The 18,388-nt window shown below is 40.4% G+C and overlaps 1 protein-coding gene and 1 pseudogene across 1 annotated transcript; both read left to right on the top strand.

Annotated features, from left to right (window-relative positions):
* Positions 1 to 734: 734 nt before the first annotated feature.
* On the top strand, positions 735 to 5,744 carry LOC120293874 (annotated as a pseudogene).
* An 8,813-nt stretch (positions 5,745 to 14,557) lies between these two features.
* LOC120293873 (aquaporin NIP1-1-like) lies at positions 14,558 to 17,576 on the top strand. The gene is made up of 5 exons (XM_039313653.1): positions 14,558 to 14,652; positions 14,882 to 15,155; positions 15,978 to 16,175; positions 16,800 to 16,861; positions 17,378 to 17,576. Exons 1-5 carry the CDS (start codon positions 14,558 to 14,560, stop codon positions 17,574 to 17,576), a joined length of 828 nt encoding a protein of 275 aa, XP_039169587.1.
* The last annotated feature ends 812 nt before the right edge of the window (positions 17,577 to 18,388 follow it).

Genomic DNA, 18,388 nt, shown 5'->3' with positions numbered 1-18,388 from the left:
TAATCACTCAAGACCTTAAACACTCCCTTACCAATGTATTTTACATCCCACAGCTTTGGGAAATTACTGACACTGATGATATTTCAAGCCAACGTGAAACGAACGAGGCTAATCTATGAAGGCCTCATGCAGTAACAGCTCATGAGAGGTAGAGTTAGGTCTAATATAGATTATTCACAAAACGCATGTCTTCCAAATAAATCTATTTTGCCCCCGTAGTCCCATAATAGGACAAAGCAAATATCTAGTTTCCTAGATACTCAAAAATACCAGCCAATTATAGCCTAATCCAAGATTGACTCACATTCAAAGATAGGTCAAATAACATATCAAGTTCCAATCTCAAAACCGATAATGCCAACCATAAATAGGCATCAGATCCAGGAATTTGCCCAAATTATAAATCTAATTTGTGCCTTACTCTATTTCAGCTTGAGGGGGATAAATCGACCTCCAGTGCCACGTCTGTTGACAGGTCATCATCCCCTTTCAAGGTCGCATTTTTTTGAGGTCTCTACTTAGGAAAAACAAATTTAGAAGCGCGATAAATCCTTTTAGAGATCCAAGCTGTCATACACAATCTTAATCCACATCGATCTCTCTCAGGTACAAGTATAAATAGGGCCTGCTTCTTTTCAAATGCCACACGGTTCGAACGCATACCGGCGAATTCTCTCCCCTTCTGGTCAATCCTGAAAAGCTGCCGTTTGCTCCTTACCTTTAATTTGCAGAAAATGGCAGATCAGACCATTGGGAGCAAAGGAGACAGTGAAGTTGTCTTGGAAATAAAAGACAATTCCAGAACCAAGCAAGAGATCAAAGGCATTATGTTCTCTTTTCCCTGTGTTCAAAAGGTTACTTTCGTTCTAATGGAGACTCTTTTTCCCCCCAAACCCTACCTTCTCGTCTCCTTTTTTGTTTTTTACTTTCTTTTTCGCGTGTTCACTTAAAATATAAATGTTCATCAAGAATCTTTTGAGGTGCACATATTGTGTACTGCACTGCCATGGCAGTAGACTCCTCAAACTTATAATAATATGCAGAGAATTTAGGACTTTCTCTACGAAAAGGTTTGATCCCAAATTTCTCAAAATGTTGCAGTTGATCGCGGAGGTCTTTGGGACGTACTTCTTGATATTCGCCGGTTGCGGGTCGGTGGCGGTGAACTTGGACAACGAAAAGGTGGTGACGCTTCCAGGGATATCGATGGTGTGGGGTTTGGCGGTGATGGTGTTGGTGTACTCGGTCGGGCACATCTCCGGCGCCCATTTCAACCCGGCCGTCACCATTGCTTTCGCCACCTGCAGGAGGTTTCCATGGAATCAGGTGCGATCATATCTCTTCGGAAGTCCAAGCTCCTAACTATTTTTGTCTATCTTCCTTTTAAAATAGGTGAACCATAATGCAAAACAATTTGGGATCAATATCTATTGGCTATTTCAACTGTTATGACAATCATGAAAGACATTATTTTGCATTGATTTGTGCAACAATTTTGTAAGGGCTTGATGTATAAATATCAAGCCGGTTGGTTAGTTTGTTTTATACCAACCCCTCTTTCATTTGCCTAAATATAAAACCTCAAAGTACAATCCAACATATATACCGAAACAAGACATTCTCTCCCCTCCTTCCTTTCTTTGCTGTGTTTTCCATATAATTTTGTTCTATGTATTTTCTCTATTATCCAGTACAAAGTAAAAAGGAAGGTCTTTCTAAAAGGAGAGCCGCTAAATAGTTCCTTAAATAGTGTTTGCGCGATTCGGACAGTTCAATTTTTGTTCATCTTGTCCAACAAATTTTCCAATAATACCGTCCGGTGACCTTTTAATCAACTGAATCATATGTGTAGAATATAAAACGCTCTTTTTAACTAAAAAAGAATATATATATATATATATATATATATATATATATATATATATATATATCCAAATTCCACTTGTCGGATATAGGCCTATCTGGAAAACTTGGCTTTGATCACATGATGCTAAGCAGCCACCGGTTTTAGAGCTTGACGGATCCAAAATTTTCAATCAAAGATTTACATAGATCGCTTGTGGGTTTTTTTTTTTTGGTCGAATAGACGCTTGTGGGTTCATTCGTTTGCAATCTCATTTTTTCTATGTAAATCTTGATCGGCAAAAGCATTAGTTTAAGCAATTAATGGAGGATTCTTTTTTATGTTTTTGCTAAGCTCAACTTTCCTCTTGGCTGCATTTTGTTCTTGGCGTGTAGGTGCTTCCCTATATATCTGCACAAGTTATTGGATCGACATTGGCGTGCGGGACGCTGCGGTTGCTCTTCACCGGAAAGCTCAATCATTTCCTGGGGACACAACCGGCCGGTTCGGATGTGCAAGCGTTCGTCTTTGAGTTCATCATCACTTTTTACCTCATGTTCATCGTCTCCGGCGTTGGCACTGATAATAGAGCAGTGAGTTCTAACTTCTTTCTTTGAATTACCTTCAAGAGGCGGCGGGATATGAAAATCTTATAAAAAAATGCATAAGATTAGTTAGAAATTATGGGAAATTCTCATGGACATGGAAAATAATTAATGCATTTTGCGCATAGTACCTAGAGGCTAGAGGACTGTGGCCCCTGTCAGCAATGCTAGGCCATCCTGAGAAAAAGGGTCGATCCACTTCTAAGTTCTTACAAGGGCTGGTCAATTGTGTTCACGTGCCATATTCGAATTTTATAATCACATTGAGTCGTGTCATAGGATGATGTAATACTTTTGTTAATTGTGCTGTAAAACTTATTATGCTAAATTCGTGTATGCTTCTGGAGTTCGCCGAATAATCATGTTAACATGTCGGACATAGTTGCTTTTCAAGGGATATGGAGAAGATTTAGAGAAGCAAGAGGTGATACTCGGAAAGTGTAGACATCCTTAAAATCATCCTAAGCAAATCGGACATTATTGAATGATGAAAAAGACTCATTTTAAATATTAATCAAATTTAATATTAGTTAATTAACGTTTTGTGATTGGTCCAGATAGGAGAATTCGCCGGTCTTGCTGTCGGTGCAACCGTCTTGCTCAACGTGCTGTTTGCAGGGTAATGACTTCTTCTTATTCGACCATGATTATTTAAAATATTATATTGCGTAAACCGTCTCAATATTAAAATTACTATTTGGGGGCACAAAAGAAGAAGCTTTTTCCTATGATATTCTAACAAATAGAATAAAAGAACATTTACAATGTAAAAAATGTAAAATTTGCAACGTCCTTTATAAAGTAAGATGAATAGTGTGTGATTGACTACATCTTTTAAATAAAGAAAATCATAACTATGGCTTTTATCTTATAATATGTTGCTGTTCCAAATAATTATTTAAGTATCAAAGGTACGTCTTTAACGAAAACGCCATCCTCAACCTTTTCTCAAGTAACTCTTCCACCGTCAATTTAAAAAGAAAGTTATCTGAATAACCGATATCATTTTTCCAAATAATTGGCTGTCAACCTTTCTTTGCTACGACACAAAGTATGAATTTGGCAGAAATTAGGGATTTCGTGATGATTATTTTGTGATTTTTTTTTCTTTCATCTGATGGTGGTTAGACCAATAACGGGAGCATCAATGAACCCGGCAAGGAGCTTGGGTCCAGCGATAGTGTCTCACCATTACGACAAGCTGTGGATCTACATCGTGGCACCAATAGTCGGGGCAATTTCCGGGGCCTGGGTCTACAACCTGATGCGGTTCACCGACAAGCCCATCCGAGAAATCACCGGGTCGTTCCTCCGGAGCTCCGCTTGAACCTCCTCTCTCTTTGACTCAACATTGAAGTCAAACTCCTTTTTTGTTCTCCTTTTTCTCTCTCTTGATTTTGCTCTTGATGTACGCATCCATAGTGTAAAGGGTTTAGTTTTCCAAATTCAATTGATGATTTTTTTTGTTCCCTCTCCCTGTCTCTCTTTCTCTCTCTGTCTCTCTTGTTTTTTTATACTTGGAAGAGAGCTTCTTTGATTGTGAACGTTGATGGGTAGGTTACGAAGATAAATATCTTTACACATGGTAAGAATGAATTAACGTTCATGTCATGTGGTAAAAAAATAAGATCTTAGAAGAATCTAAAATCGGTGACTTGTAGAAGACCGAAAAAATTATTCAATCAGTTCTAAATAAGGATATGCAAATATACCAAATTGGACTGAAGATCGCCAGACCCAGAACAAATTGGTTCCAGACATGAAACCACCCACCTAGACTGGACTGGTGTGTGCATATTAATTTTTATGTTTTAAAAACTCTAATTCTGTAATTACTAATTCTAGCTCTCATGCTCCTTAGCCCTTGCCTCTAATAAAGAACCCTAATTCCTTTCATCTCTCTCGCAGTCTCGCTCTCTCCCTCTCCCGCGCGGCTTGCACTCATGCTTTCTCCCGCAGCTCGTGAGTCGTTTTGCCCGATCTAATCTTCTCATTCAAGCCCGTATAATACATTTGATCCTTTCCACAATCTCCTATTTCACTAAAAAGAAGAAAAAAAATTGTCTAGAGACATTTCTCTTTCCTTTGTGTTGGTGCATTGTACCTCATGCCTCTAGATGCAAATTACAATCTACGGGACTGGGAGAAAGCGAGGAATTTCATCTCGATTGCACGCAACTTTCATAGAGGAAGAAACCTTCCATTATAAGGGGTCATTCCGCTAGGAAACAAGCCAGGCTCAAAGTTAGGCATGCAGAAAGATGTTGTGCAACTGAAGCAACACATCGCTCAAGTGTTGAAATAGAAATTCGGTACCGAAAAAGAGGCCGAGGGAGACTACAACTACATAATTTTGCAAATGTTTTCATTTTGCTTCATAAAATCTCAGAAAAAGACCTCCGGATAAAGTCTTGGGAAACATCTTATGAGGTCTTTACACAAACATATTAAGAGAAGTCCATAAATGTTCATCATGGCAATGTGATGCACACGTAAAGATAAAAACATACGTCTTCTGTCGTGGAATGGAGGACTGTTATGTCATGGCTGATCTCTTGTCTACAGTTTCGAGACAAGAGACAATGATCTTTGAGGAAATCGTAGGAGGACGAAGAACGTACCTTTTGACTTTGCATTGGACTACGATGAATCAAGCCGTATGCTTGCGAGTATGAGAGAAGGGGTAATTTCAATAATCATCTCTTCTCAAATAAGTTCAAATCAGAGCAAAATCAGTAAGGACCAAAATGAACCTGTGAGTTGGCACCGACTTCAACGCCTCCGTCGAACCGTACTCAGGTGGCGAGCAAGAGGACATTGGCGAACCCAAAGCCGAGGGGGTGACCACTGAGATGGCCATGTTCGGTCACAATCTAGGGCCTCAAGAAGGAGTTGGCCTCCAAGTTCTCTCGCTTGAGCTCTTTCGCAGCCTTGCTGAATTTCTCGTAAAACTCTTTGCAAAAACAAGCTGGTGCATGACGTGCTCCACATTGCAGGGACTTGCACCACACGAACTCGCTCGATGATTCGGTCTCATCCAGAAGAAGTGCGCCCAGTCCCGGCATTTTGCCTAGTGAGCCAGAGTCGATGACGAGACTGGGGTTCAAGAGAGGTACATCACTTGCAAAACCTCTCGAATGCGTGGTGGAGTTTTGGGTTGTTCTTGGCCATTGTGTTTTGGTTGTGGGTTTGTTTATCGGATAGGAAAAGATCCTATGGAGTTGCCTGCAACAATTTATGTCCATGTCCCAGTCCAAAACCCGTTCCCTGAGCTGCCCCAGTACTTGAGGAATTGATTTATGGAGTTGCCTGCAACAATTTAAGCATAAAAATTGGTTTTGGATCGGATAAAGACAGCTAAATTTATATTGCGAAAAAATGGATAAAAACTAAATAAATAAGTCAATTTGAGTTGGATGGACTATTTTCGACCCGACCTACTCATTTGATGGGTTTATCAGTTTTCGTTCATTAAATTGAAAAACTTTTGAAAACTTTTCATGTGATTTTTACACAAATTTGGCCAAATTTTGACTGAGTATGATATTTCCATCTGATGTCCCGTTGACTCAATTATTACACTTGTGGAAAGCCCCGGATAGTCAAATTGGGAAAAAATTTCGTGTGAATTGTTTTACAAATTTGACCAAGGTTTGACTGGACATAACTTTTCCGTCTGATGTGCCATTGACTACGTTTACAAAAGCCAGTGACTTCAATTATCAAATTTAATTTCATGGACGTAGATTTTAGAAGAATTTTGAATTTCATATTGCTGAATATTTTAAACAAAGGTATTTGTACCAATTTTTTTTTATTGATATAATGACTATGTTCCTTAAAACATATATATTTTTTCAATTTTTATTTAATTTGTTTGAGAAAATATAGATTTTGAGGTAAAAGAAGTGCCGGTCATGATTTTTATAATATATCAACGTGAAGCTTTGAGAAGGAGCTGCGTTATTTAGAATATTTGTCGCATAGTTTAAAGTGAATTGAACAAATTGCGACAATTTCCATGTTTGATTACTTAGGTGGCAATAAGGATACTATTTGACCAAAAACAAGAAGCATTATCTAGGAAAAAAATTAACGAGAATATAATTATGGAGACCATCTATACTTTTAAACTAGTGAACATATATAAGCTTCGCATCGAGGGACTATTGAATTTTTTTAATAGAACTCAATCTTCCTAATATTATAGGATGAACTAATGGAAATAAATGTTTTTTTTTACAGTTGAAATCAAGAGTCAATACCATTAAAAACTCAGTTTTCATTATTAAAGTAATTTCAATTTGGATAATCCAATTTTCAGTCCTAATTTAAAATTTTACATCGTAGTATCATCTTCCATTTATTAACAAAAGCTAAAGCATCCATGCAATCAGACAGTCGATATGTTATGGCAAAATGAAGTCACTAATCACTCAAGACCTTAAACACTCCCACACTCCCTTACAAGTGTATTTTACATCCCACAGCTTTAACAAATCACTGACATTGATGATATTTCAAGCCAACGTGAAACGAACAAGGCATATCCGGGAAGGCCTCTTGAAGTAACAGCTCATGAGAAGTAGAGTTAGGTCTAATATTGACAATTCACAAAATGCATGTCTTCCAAATGGATCTATTTTGCACCCTTAGTCCCATAATAAGACTAAGCAAATATCTAGTTTCCTAGATACTAAAAAACACTAGCCAATACATCAGTAGAGAAGCACACGGACAATACACTGTTCACAAAATGCTCCCAAGCTGGTCGACTGACTCACTGTTCACGTACAGTTGCTACTGTTGATTCCGGGCGTTTGGCTAGTTCGTTGGAGCTGAGTTTTAGCGGTCCTTCTCTATCATCCACCCTCTCTACCTCCATCGAAGGAATTTGGATATCTCTATCTCTTTGATTTGTGATGCCCGTTTGTTTGGAGCCCCTGTTTCGCCCTATTTCACAATTGTGTTTTTGCTAGTGCGAGTAGCTCGATTGTGTGCTAGAGCTAGGTTTTGGTGGTTTTCCTCTCTTCCCTCCTCCCATTCAATCCTCTAAAGCCTTTTGGCAAGCTCGACTCCTACCAGTATTAATACTCTCTATTTATTAGAGTTTTCTGGTCTCCCTATTCTGTTGTTCTGGGCTTTGCTGAAGAGCGGATGGATTCGTCCAATCCTGCGCTTGCTACTTCAAGTAAGGCCCAGCAAACTTGTGATAGGGGCCGTAGTTGTGGGAGGAGTTCACGTCCTTCTTTGGATAGGGGTAAGGCTGTTGCCTATTTAGCCCAACCTCTGACCGCACGAATTTGCTTGCCTGTTGGAAATACTGTTGCTGGTCCTTCTGGAAAAATCGTGACTGAGCCTCCTAGGTCATGGAAGCCCTCTTGTGGTCATACTACTCCGTTAGACCCTAAGGCCATTAAGGCGCAAGCCCATTCGTGGGCCAATGTAGCTAAGGCAGCTACCAAAGGCTATGACCTTACTTATGTGCCTCTGGACATGGTTGATGGCGAGCCATTTGTTTGTATTCTGACTGAAGTTCTTGAAGACTGCGATCCTAAATGGAAAGAGTGCCTAGTGGGCTACTATGTTGGTAAAAGACTGCCATTCAAGATGACTAAAATCGCAATGAAGCACGCTTGGGGTGCCCAACTGCTGGAATAATGATGATGGTTTTTATTTCTTCCATGTGCCAAACCAAGAATTTCGAAGGAAAATCCTAGATGGTGGGCCTTTCACAGTGGCTAAGGTGCCTCTCGTTCTTCAACAATGGCACCCATTGTTAGAACTAAAGAGGAACAACCATAAAACTGTCCCAGTTTGGATTCGTCTTAGGAATGTTCCTTTTGCTCTATGGTCATCCATGGGCATTAGCACCATTGCTAGTGCTATTGGTTGCCCTTTGTATGTAGACTTGCACACGGAACATGTTAGAACCTTATCTTATGTGATGGTATGTGTGGAAATCAATGCTGAGCATAAATTACCTTACTTGATTCCTATTGGTATTGAGGGAACCACGCACCGAGTGGATGTTCTTTATGAGTGGAAACCTTCAGTATGCTCCTCATGTTGTTCTTTTGGACACGTCTGCAATCCCCTGAAGTCTACTTCTCCTCCTCGTAATTCCTCTCCTTGTACCTCTCTCCCAGTGGCCTCTACTAGTGATGGTGCTAGGTTTGTTTTTAATGAACAATGTACTCGGCTGGACGAAGGTTGGCAGGTGGTTCGGGGTAAGCAAGGCACTCGTGCTGGTTCTTCTACTCCTACTCCTAATGACCATATTGAGCCAACTAGGGACAATCCAATCCCTTTAGTTGGTTAAGATCCTCCTTGGAATTTGGCTAGTCCTATTAAAGGCGGTCTACCCATTCTTCATGCTGTTGGTACTTCCTTAACAGTGAACCTAAATGCCCCTAGAATGCGGGTGGCTATTTCTTTAGTTTCTGAGGACGAATTAGATATTGACGCTTTTGTCACTGACTCTATTGAAGAAGACAGCTTGTTGGGTACTTCCTCTGCCCCCCAGGATCTTGATCCTCCACCAGTACAGGCGATGCATACATCCCCTGTCCAGCAACCAAGCGTTCCTTTGCCTTCGTCTCCAGGTGAAAGCTCCATAGGGAGTCCCAAACCTAAGACCACGGCAAAGAAGAAAAAACGTGGTAAAAAGTAGGTACCTCTGCCTCCTTGTATATATGTATATAGCTATATGGAATATAAGAGGACTAGTTGGTCCTGTTAGATAGGCGGAGATAAGGAACCTCGTTAGAGTTAATAGACTATGTTGTGTTGGCATTTTGGAATCGAAGGTTTCTCCTTCTCTATTCCCTTCTATTTCAAGTGGCCTTGTGCCGGGTTGGATTTGGATTGCTAACTATGAGCACTCTGATAAAGGGAGGATTTGAATTGGTTGGAATCCCATGTTGGCTGATTTTACCTCCCTTTCCTCCTCTCCCCAAGTTATACATGGACATCTGAGATGTCTTTCCACTAGTGATTCCTTTTATCTCTCCGTGGTTTATGCTGAGCACATCTTCATGCATCGGCGCCCTTTGTGGTAAGATCTTATTTGCACTAGCTCTTCTCAGATCAATGCTCCTTGGCTAGTTGCAGGCGATTTCAATGCCATAAGGTTCCCTTCGGATAGATTGGCAGCCTTTCCACCTAGCTTCCGTCATACGATGAGTTTGGAAACTGCCTTCAACAAGCTGAGCTTGACGACTTGTGGTATACCGGTTCTAGATTCTAGGGGCTACATCCTCCGGGGAAAATCGAAAGCGAGAGAAAAATTGATAGAGTCCTCATCAATCCTTGTTGGAGTAATGTATTCTCATTCTCGAGGCCTTGTTCCTCCGGCTGAAATTTCAGACCATTCCCTATGGTTGTAAAGATTTTCCCAACTCCAAAGACAAAGAAGCCTTTCAAGTTCTTTAACTTTTGGATCGAACATCCGACCTTTAACTAGATAATTTGCCAAGCTTGGGACACTCTGGTCAGAGGTACGACCATGTTTATCCTCTATGTTAAATTGAAGCTTGTTAAAGCTAAGCTCAAGAGCCTTAACAAGGAGTCTTATTCAGATATTTCCGCAAGAACCGCATCAGCTCGTGAGGCTCTAAATGCTATGCGGGAAGCTTTTCACTTGGATCCTTTCAATTTGGATCTAGCGGCCAAAGAGTGAGAGTGCATCAAGACCTTCTCGGACTTACGCCTATAGGAAGAAAGCTTTTATAAGCAGAAATCAAGAATTAAATGGCTGGAAGAAGGAGACCTTAGTACCAAATTTTTCCACCACTTGGTGAATAAGAGGGACCTCCTAAATCGAATCCTTTCACTTCGGGATGATGCTGGAAATACGATGCAGGAACCCCCCTAATCCAGCAGTTGGTTGTTTCTCACTTTCGAGATCTCTTGGTTGCTGCTAATCATAATACCCTACCTTCTATTCAGGATGTTCGGTCGGTAATCCCTTGTGCACTAGATGATAGTTAGATTCTACTTCTTTCTAAATCTGTGTCGAAAGTGGAGATTTGAGATTCCTTATTCTCCTTAGCAACTAGAAAGCATTGGGCCCTGATGGCTTTGGAGAGGAATTCTTTCAACATTGCTGGGACATTGTAGGCCTAATGGTTACCTCGGTAGTTTTGGATTTCTTCGATACATGCGAGCTCCTTAAGGAGTTTAACAACACCATCCTTACTCTTCTGCCGAAGTGCCCTAATGCAACTATGGTCAATGACTTCAGACCTATTGCTTGTTGCAATATGGTGTACAAGTGTATCACGAAGATTATTGCAAACCGTTTGGCTACTATTATGCCTAATGTTATTAGCCCTGCTCAAAATGCCTTTGTTAAGGGGAGACATATTAGTGACAATATTCTGCTAGCCCAAGAGTTCTTTGTTGGGTTCCACCATAAGCCGCATAAACCCAAATACGCCATAAAGGTTGATTTCAGGAAGGCCTATGACACCCTTAATTGAGTCTTCCTTGAGGTAACTCTTCGAGTTTTCTGGTTTCCACTTCATTTCTCTTAACTTATTATGAGTTGTGTTCGCTTGCCACACTTCTCTGTTGCGCTGAATGGAGAACTCCATGGTTTTTTCCCATGTGGTAGGGATATTAGACAAGGAGATCCCATGTCACCCTACCTATTTACCTTTGTTATGAAGGTATTTATAGGCATTCTTAATATGCAAACTAGCCATCCCTCGTTCCAATATTTCTGGAGGTGCAAGTCGACTAGACTTTCCCACTTATTCTTTGCCGACGATGTCTTACTTTTTGCGGAAGCAACTACTCCTTCTCTCACTTTATTAAAGGCGGGCATTGACACATTGTCTCGGTAGTCAAGCCTTCATCCGACCTCCACAAGAGTGAGATATATTTTTCAAGGGTTCCCCCTGATTCCCGAAGCACATTCACATCTCTTTTTGGCTTTCGAGAAGGTTCCTTGCCTTTTCAATACTTGGGAATTCCCATTATTTCCTCCAGACTTCGAAAAAATGACTGCATTACTCTAGTCAACATCATTACTTCGAGGGTGCAAACATGGACACAGCATTTTCTTTCCTTTGCGGGTTGTCTACAACTTATAAGGTCAGTGTTACATTCTGTTTAGGTCAATTGGGCAAATGTTTTCATCCTTCCAAGAGTGGTCCTGGACAAAATTGAACAAATATTGCGAAAATTTTTGTGGAAAGGCCCAGGCCTTGGTGCGGGTGGTGTAAAGGTAGCCTGGAGCAATGTTTGCCTTCCGAAATCTGAAGGAGGCCTAGGAATTAGTAAACTTTGGGAAAGCAACATTGCAGCAATGCTTAAGCACATATGGTTACTATTTACAGACAAGAAATCTCTTTGGTGCAGGTGGATACACTCTGTGTTCCTAAAGAATGTCAACTTCTGGTTGGCAACCAAGCCCACTTTTTGTTCTTGGTCTTGAAAGAAAATCCTTGATCTTAGAGGTGACTTTCGTAGGTCTTTTTGCTGGCGTGTGGGAGATGGTACCTCAGTTTCCTTTTGGTTTGATAATTGGCATCCTAAAGGGCTGCTTAACTTGTTGTTCTCCAATACTGAGATCTACCGTTCGTGACTCCCTAAAGGAGCATCCATGGCTGACTTTTTAGCATTCCTAAAGCATACTTTTGGGGTGTTGAATGTTAGTGCCGCTTGGGATGACCCCTTCCTGGAGCTCAATTATGAAACCCGATTGTTTCCTTTGGTTGGGTAACCTGTCTGGCACCTTCTCTGCTACTTCAACATGGGAGGCTATTTGGCCAAGAGGCCAGAAATCACAACGGGCTCCTTTCATTTGGAACAAAGCGCCGATTCCCCGATATCAATTCCTACTTTGATTGATCACCATAAACAAGCTACCCACATGGGTTTTGCTTCTTACTTATGGCCGTATCCTAGCTGTGAATTGTGCCTTTTGTTCTTGTCCTCCGGACTCGGTCGACCGTCTGTTTTTTGGGTGTTCCATTCCTACTGCTCTAGCCACCTTTTGGGTTTCTAGATTCAATTTTGCTTGGATGAACAAATCTTGGGTGGATAACCTGCACTAGGCGATCAAGTATTTGTCTGGGAATTCTTTCTGTTCCACCCTTGGCCGGTTTGATTTTGTAGCCATATGCTACATCATTTGGAAGGAGCGAAATAATATTCTCTTTGGGGAGGCCACCATCCCTCCCAGTTATGAAGTTGCAATTGGAGAAGATTATCGAGACAAAGCATTGTCTTTTAACCAAGTCCCTTCCAACACCACAAATTGTAGATTACTGCATTGCTGGTCTATAAACCCTTCCATTTTGGCGGACTTATCTATCTATCGACCGATAGACCTTTGGAGTAAGGGGTTCTTGATATTGCTAGTATGAGTACCTAGAGGGGGGTGAATAGGTATATAAAATATTTTTCTTTAACAATTGCACAATACTAGACAGTTGAAGGAAACGATAATCAAAGTAAGACTGAGAGAAGAGAAAATTGAACACGCGGTTTATAGTGGTTTGGCTTATATCAAGCCTACGTCCACTCTTCTTCACTGACAGCCTATTGGCTGGATTCCACTATGAACAAAAGAGAAGTTACAGCACAGCTTTGCCTTGATTCCATAGTGTAGATGTTCTACCACACCTCCTCAAGATTTCTCACAAATATAGACTCTCTTTTGTATACAAGTATTCGCTCAAAGGAATTGTCTAAACAAAAAGGAGCTTCAGACTTTGGAATTCTTCTATCGCGCACACCTTGAACAACTAAGACCGTCTTCCTTATATACTCATTTATGCCATCATACCCGTTGGCACTTACCAAATGAATTCCTCCAATCTACCCGTTGGACATAATCAATTAGGAAGATTGTTCAAGCTATTAAAGGAACGTGTTGATAGCCCATCAATCATGTCCGCCCATACAATCAGGATCTCGGTTTCCATAAAGCGTAACCTTCCAATAATATTTAGGCAATCACCGGATCTTCAATTATCGAGTCAATCTTCAATCAATCAAAGGACTCCGTTATGACTTCTCCAGCCACGAGATCTTCTCTAGTTGATAAGGTTAAATCCTTAACGAAACATCCAGTTCCGGATAACCTTTCTTCAACGGATTAGATACGTCGGTGAGGATAGACTTTGAGTCTTGAGTCCGGCTGTCCGGGAGGTCTTCAGACTTTAAATAACAGAGTCTGCAAGCCTTCAGACTAGACTGATAGAAACGTTTTGTCAACTTCAAAACACTTCAAGAAGATTTCTCCAACAGTTCTATCACACCCTCTTCGATTCGGTGGTTCTATTGGTCCTTGTAGCCGAGCCCTGAAGATGCTGTTTTGAATTGAGGAGCCTCTTCGGCGTGGTTTTTTTACTCACCTACCAATCCTACCATCGGGTTCCTTGCTTTACTTGTGTTGTTGTTGGGGTCTTTGTTCTTTTTGCTCCATGTTTAGGCCGTTTGGTTTGCTTTTGCTGCTGTTTTGGCTTTCTTCTACTCCTGTGCAAGTGGTCTTGTTTTACCTTGGCTCCCTTCCACTCACTTTGACTATTGTTCTTGGTGCTGAGTTCTTGTTGTATAGCTTCTTGCTTCTCTTTGGCTTAAGTTAATATTTTTCTTATCATTTACCAAAAAAAAAAAAAACACCAGCCAATTATAGCCTAACCCAAGATTGACTCACATTCAAAGATAGGTCAAATAACATATCAACTGCCAATCTCAAAACCGATAATGCCAACCACAAATAGGCATCAGGTCCAGGAATTTGCTCAAATTATAAATCTACTTTGTGCCTTACTCTATTTCAGCTTGAGGGGGATAAATCGACCTACAGTGCTACGTCTGTTCACAAGTCATCATCCCTTTTCAATGTTGCATTTTTTTTTTGTTTTGAGGTCTCTACTTAGGAAAAACAAATTTAGAAGCTCGATAAATCCTTTTAGAAATCCAAGCTGTCATACACAATCTTAATCCACATCGATGTCTCTCAGGTACAAGTATAAATAGGGCCTGCTTCTTTCCAAATGCCACACGGTTCGAACACATACCAGCGAATTCTCTCCCCTTCTGGTCAATCCTGAAAAGCTGCCGTTTGCTCCTTACCTTGAATTTGCAGAAAATGGCAGATCAGACCAGTGGGAGCAATGGAGACAGTGAAGTTGTCTTGGAAATAAAAGACAATTCCAGAACCAAGCAAGAGATCAAAGGCGTTATGTTCTCTTTTTCCTGTGTTCAAAAGGTTACTTTCGTTCTAATGGAGACTCTTTTTTCCCCCAAACCCTACCTTCTCGTCTCCTTTTTTTTTTTTTTTTGTACTTTCTTTTTCGCGTGTTCACTTAAAATATAAATGCTCATCAAGAATCTTTTGAGGTGCACATATTGTGTACTGCACTGCCATGGCATGTAGACTCCTCAAACTTATGATAATATGCAAATAATTTAGGACTTTCGGTACGAAAAGGTTCGATCCCAAATTGCTCAAATTGTTGCAGTTGATTGCGGAGGTCTTTGGGACGTACTTCTTGATATTCGCCGGTTGCGGGTCGGTGGCGGTGAACTTGGGCAACGAAAAGGTGGTGACGCTTCCAGGGATATCGATGGTGTGGGGTTTGGCAGTGATGGTGTTGGTGTACTCGGTCGGGCACATCTCCGGCGCCCATTTCAACCCGGCCGTCACCATTGCTTTCGCCACCTGCAGGAGGTTTCCATGGAATCAGGTGCGACCATATCTCTTCGGAAGTCCAAGTTCCGGAAGTCCAAGTTCCTAACTATTTTTGTCTATCTTCCTTTTAAAATAGGTGAACCATAATGCAAGACAATTTGAGATCAATAGCTATTCGATATTTCAACTGTTATGACAATCATGAAAGACATTGATTTTTGCTCTAAGTTTGTAAGGGCTTAATTTATAAATATCAAGCCGGTTGGTTTAGTTTGTTTTATACCAACCTCTCTTTCATTTGCCTAAATATAAAACCTCAAACTACAATTCAACATATATACCGAAACAAGACATTCGCTCCCCTCCTTCCTTTCTTTGCTGTGTTTTCCATATAATTTTGTTGTATGTATTTCCTCTATTAGCAAGTACAAAGTAAAAGGAAGGTCTTTCTTAAAGGATAGCCGCTAAATAGTTCCTTGAATAATGTTTGCACAATTCGGACAGTTTAATTTATATTAATCAATCTGAGTCACATGTGTAGAATATAAAACGCTCTTGTTAACTTTAAAAAAAAAGGAAAAATATATATAAAAGTAAATATATCCAATTTCCACTTGTCGGATATAGGCCTATCTGGAAAACTTGGCTTTGATCACATGATGCTAAGCAGCCACCGATTTTAGACCTTTACGGATCCAACTTTTTCAATCAAAGATTTATATAGATCTCTTGTGGGTTCATTCGTTTGCAATCTTATTTTTCCTATCTAAATCTTGATCGGCAAAAGCATTAATTTAAGCAATTAACGGAGGATTCTCTTTTATGTTTTTGCTAAGCTAAACTTTCCTCTTGGCTACATTTTGTTCTTGGCGTGTAGGTGCTTCCCTATATATCGGCGCAAGTTATTGGATCGACATTGGCGTGCGGGACGCTGCGGTTGCTCTTCACCGGAAAGCTCAATCATTTCTTGGGGACACAACCGGCCGGTTCGGATGTGCAAGCGTTCGTCTTTGAGTTCATCATCACTTTTTACCTCATGTTCATCGTCTCCGGCGTTGGCACGGACAATAGAGCAGTGAGTTCTAACTTCTTTCTTTGAATTACCCGCCGTTTATTGGGGAAATTCCAATGGACATTCGTGGAAAATTTTATGCACAATCCCTTCAAGAAGCGGCCGGATATGAAAATCTTATAAAAACGCATAAGCTTAGTTAGAAATTACGTGAAATTCTCGTCGACATGGAAAATAATTAATGCATTTTGCACATAGTACCTAAGGCCAGAAGACAGCGGCCCCTACCAGCAATGCCAGGCTATCCTAACAAAAAGGGTCAAACCCACTTCTAAGTTTTTACAAGGCTAGTCAGTTGTGTTCACGTGTCATATTTGAATTTTATAATCGAATAGAGATTCGTGTCATAGGAAGACGTAATACTTTTGTTAATTGTGCTGTAAAACTTATTATGCTAAATTCGTGTATGCTTCTGGAGTTCGCGAATAATCATGTTAACGTGTCGGACATAGTTGCTCTTCAAGGGATATGGAGAAGATTTTGACGAGCAAGAGGTGATACTCGGAAAGTATAGACATCCTTAACATCATCCTAAGCAAATGGGACATTATTGAATGAGGAAAAAGATTCATTTTAAATATTAATCGAAGCTAATATTAGTTAATTAATGTTTTGCGATTGGTGCAGATAGGAGAATTCGCCGGTCTTGCTGTCGGTGCAACCGTCTTGCTCAACGTGTTGTTTGCAGGGTAATGATTTCTTCTTCTTATTTGACCATGATTATTTAAATTATTATATTGCGTAAACCGTCTCGATATTAAAATTACTATTTTTGGGCGGCACAAAATAAGAAGCTTTTTGCTATGATATTCTAACAAATAGAATAAAAGAATATTTACAATGTAAAAAATGTAAAATTTGCAACGTCCTTAATCAAGTAAGATGAATAGTATGTGATTGACTACATCTTTTAAATAAACAATTTCATAACATATGGCTTTTATCTTATAATATGTTGCTGTTCCAAATAATTATTTAAGTATTAAAGGTACGTCTTTAACGAAAATGCCATCCTCAACCTTTTCTCAAGTAACTCTTCCGCCGTCAATTTAAAAAGAAAGTTATCTGAATAACGGGTATCATTTTTCCAAATAATTGGCTGTCAACCTTTCTTTTTCTACGACACAAAGTATGAATTTGGGCAGAAATTAGGGATTCGGAGATGATTATTTTATGATTTTTTTCTTTCATCTGATGGTGGTTAGACCAATAACGGGAGCATCAATGAACCCAGCAAGAAGCTTGGGTCCGGCGATAGTGTCTCACCATTACGCCAAGCTGTGGATCTACATAGTGGCACCAATAATCGGGGCAATTTCCGGGGCCTGGGTCTACAACCTGATGCGGTTCACCGACAAGCCCATCCGAGAAATCACCGGGTCGTTCCTCCGGAGCTCCGCTTGAACCCCCCTCTCTCTTTGACTCAACATTGAAGTCAAACTCCTTTTTTTGTTTTCGTTCTCCTTTTCTCTCTCTTGATTTTGCTCTTGATGTACGCATCCATAGTGTAAAGGGTTTAGTTTTCCAAATTCAATTGATGGTTTATTTTGTTCCCTCTCCCGGTCTCTCTTTCTCTCTCTGTCTCTCTTGTTTTTTATACTTGGAAGAGAGCTTCTTTGATTGTGAACGTTGACGGGTAGTTTTCCGGTTTACTAAAATAAATATCTTTACACATGGTAAGAATGAATTAACTTTCATGTCATGTGGTAAAAAAATAAGATCTCAGAAGAATCTAAAATCGGTGACTTGTAGAAGACCGAAAAAATTATTCAATCAGTTCTACATAAGGATATGCAAATATACCAAATTGGACCGAAAATCGCCAGACCCAGAACCAATTGGTTCCAGGCATGAAACCACCCACCTAGACTGGACTGGTGTGTGTGTCACGGGCCGAGAGTTTCCTTGGCCTCGGAACGACCCGCGGGTGCCTAGGGAGCGGAATTCGCCAGGATAGCCTTCATTCTTTAGCTGTTTCACGAATGATACGGTAAATAATTTTTCGTGTAAGATTCCACCACGCCCAGCTTCGCTTAGGCGTCTAGTCCATTGAATGAGACAGCAGATCCATTTAGGCACAACAACTGGTTTCGGCCTACCATGGCCTTATCAGGAGAGTGGCATAAGCTTCCGACCAGTTTGTGCACGGGAGGCCTACCCTGTCTTCAGAGCTCCTAAGTGATATAATCATTATATCCTAGAACTCCTAGCACCAA

The sequence above is a fragment of the Eucalyptus grandis genome, chromosome 5 (assembly GCF_016545825.1).
Source record: "Eucalyptus grandis isolate ANBG69807.140 chromosome 5, ASM1654582v1, whole genome shotgun sequence".
NCBI lineage: Eukaryota > Viridiplantae > Streptophyta > Magnoliopsida > Myrtales > Myrtaceae > Eucalyptus > Eucalyptus grandis.
Note: the sequence above shows the minus strand (reverse complement) of the source record. Positions and strands in the feature narration are given on the sequence as shown.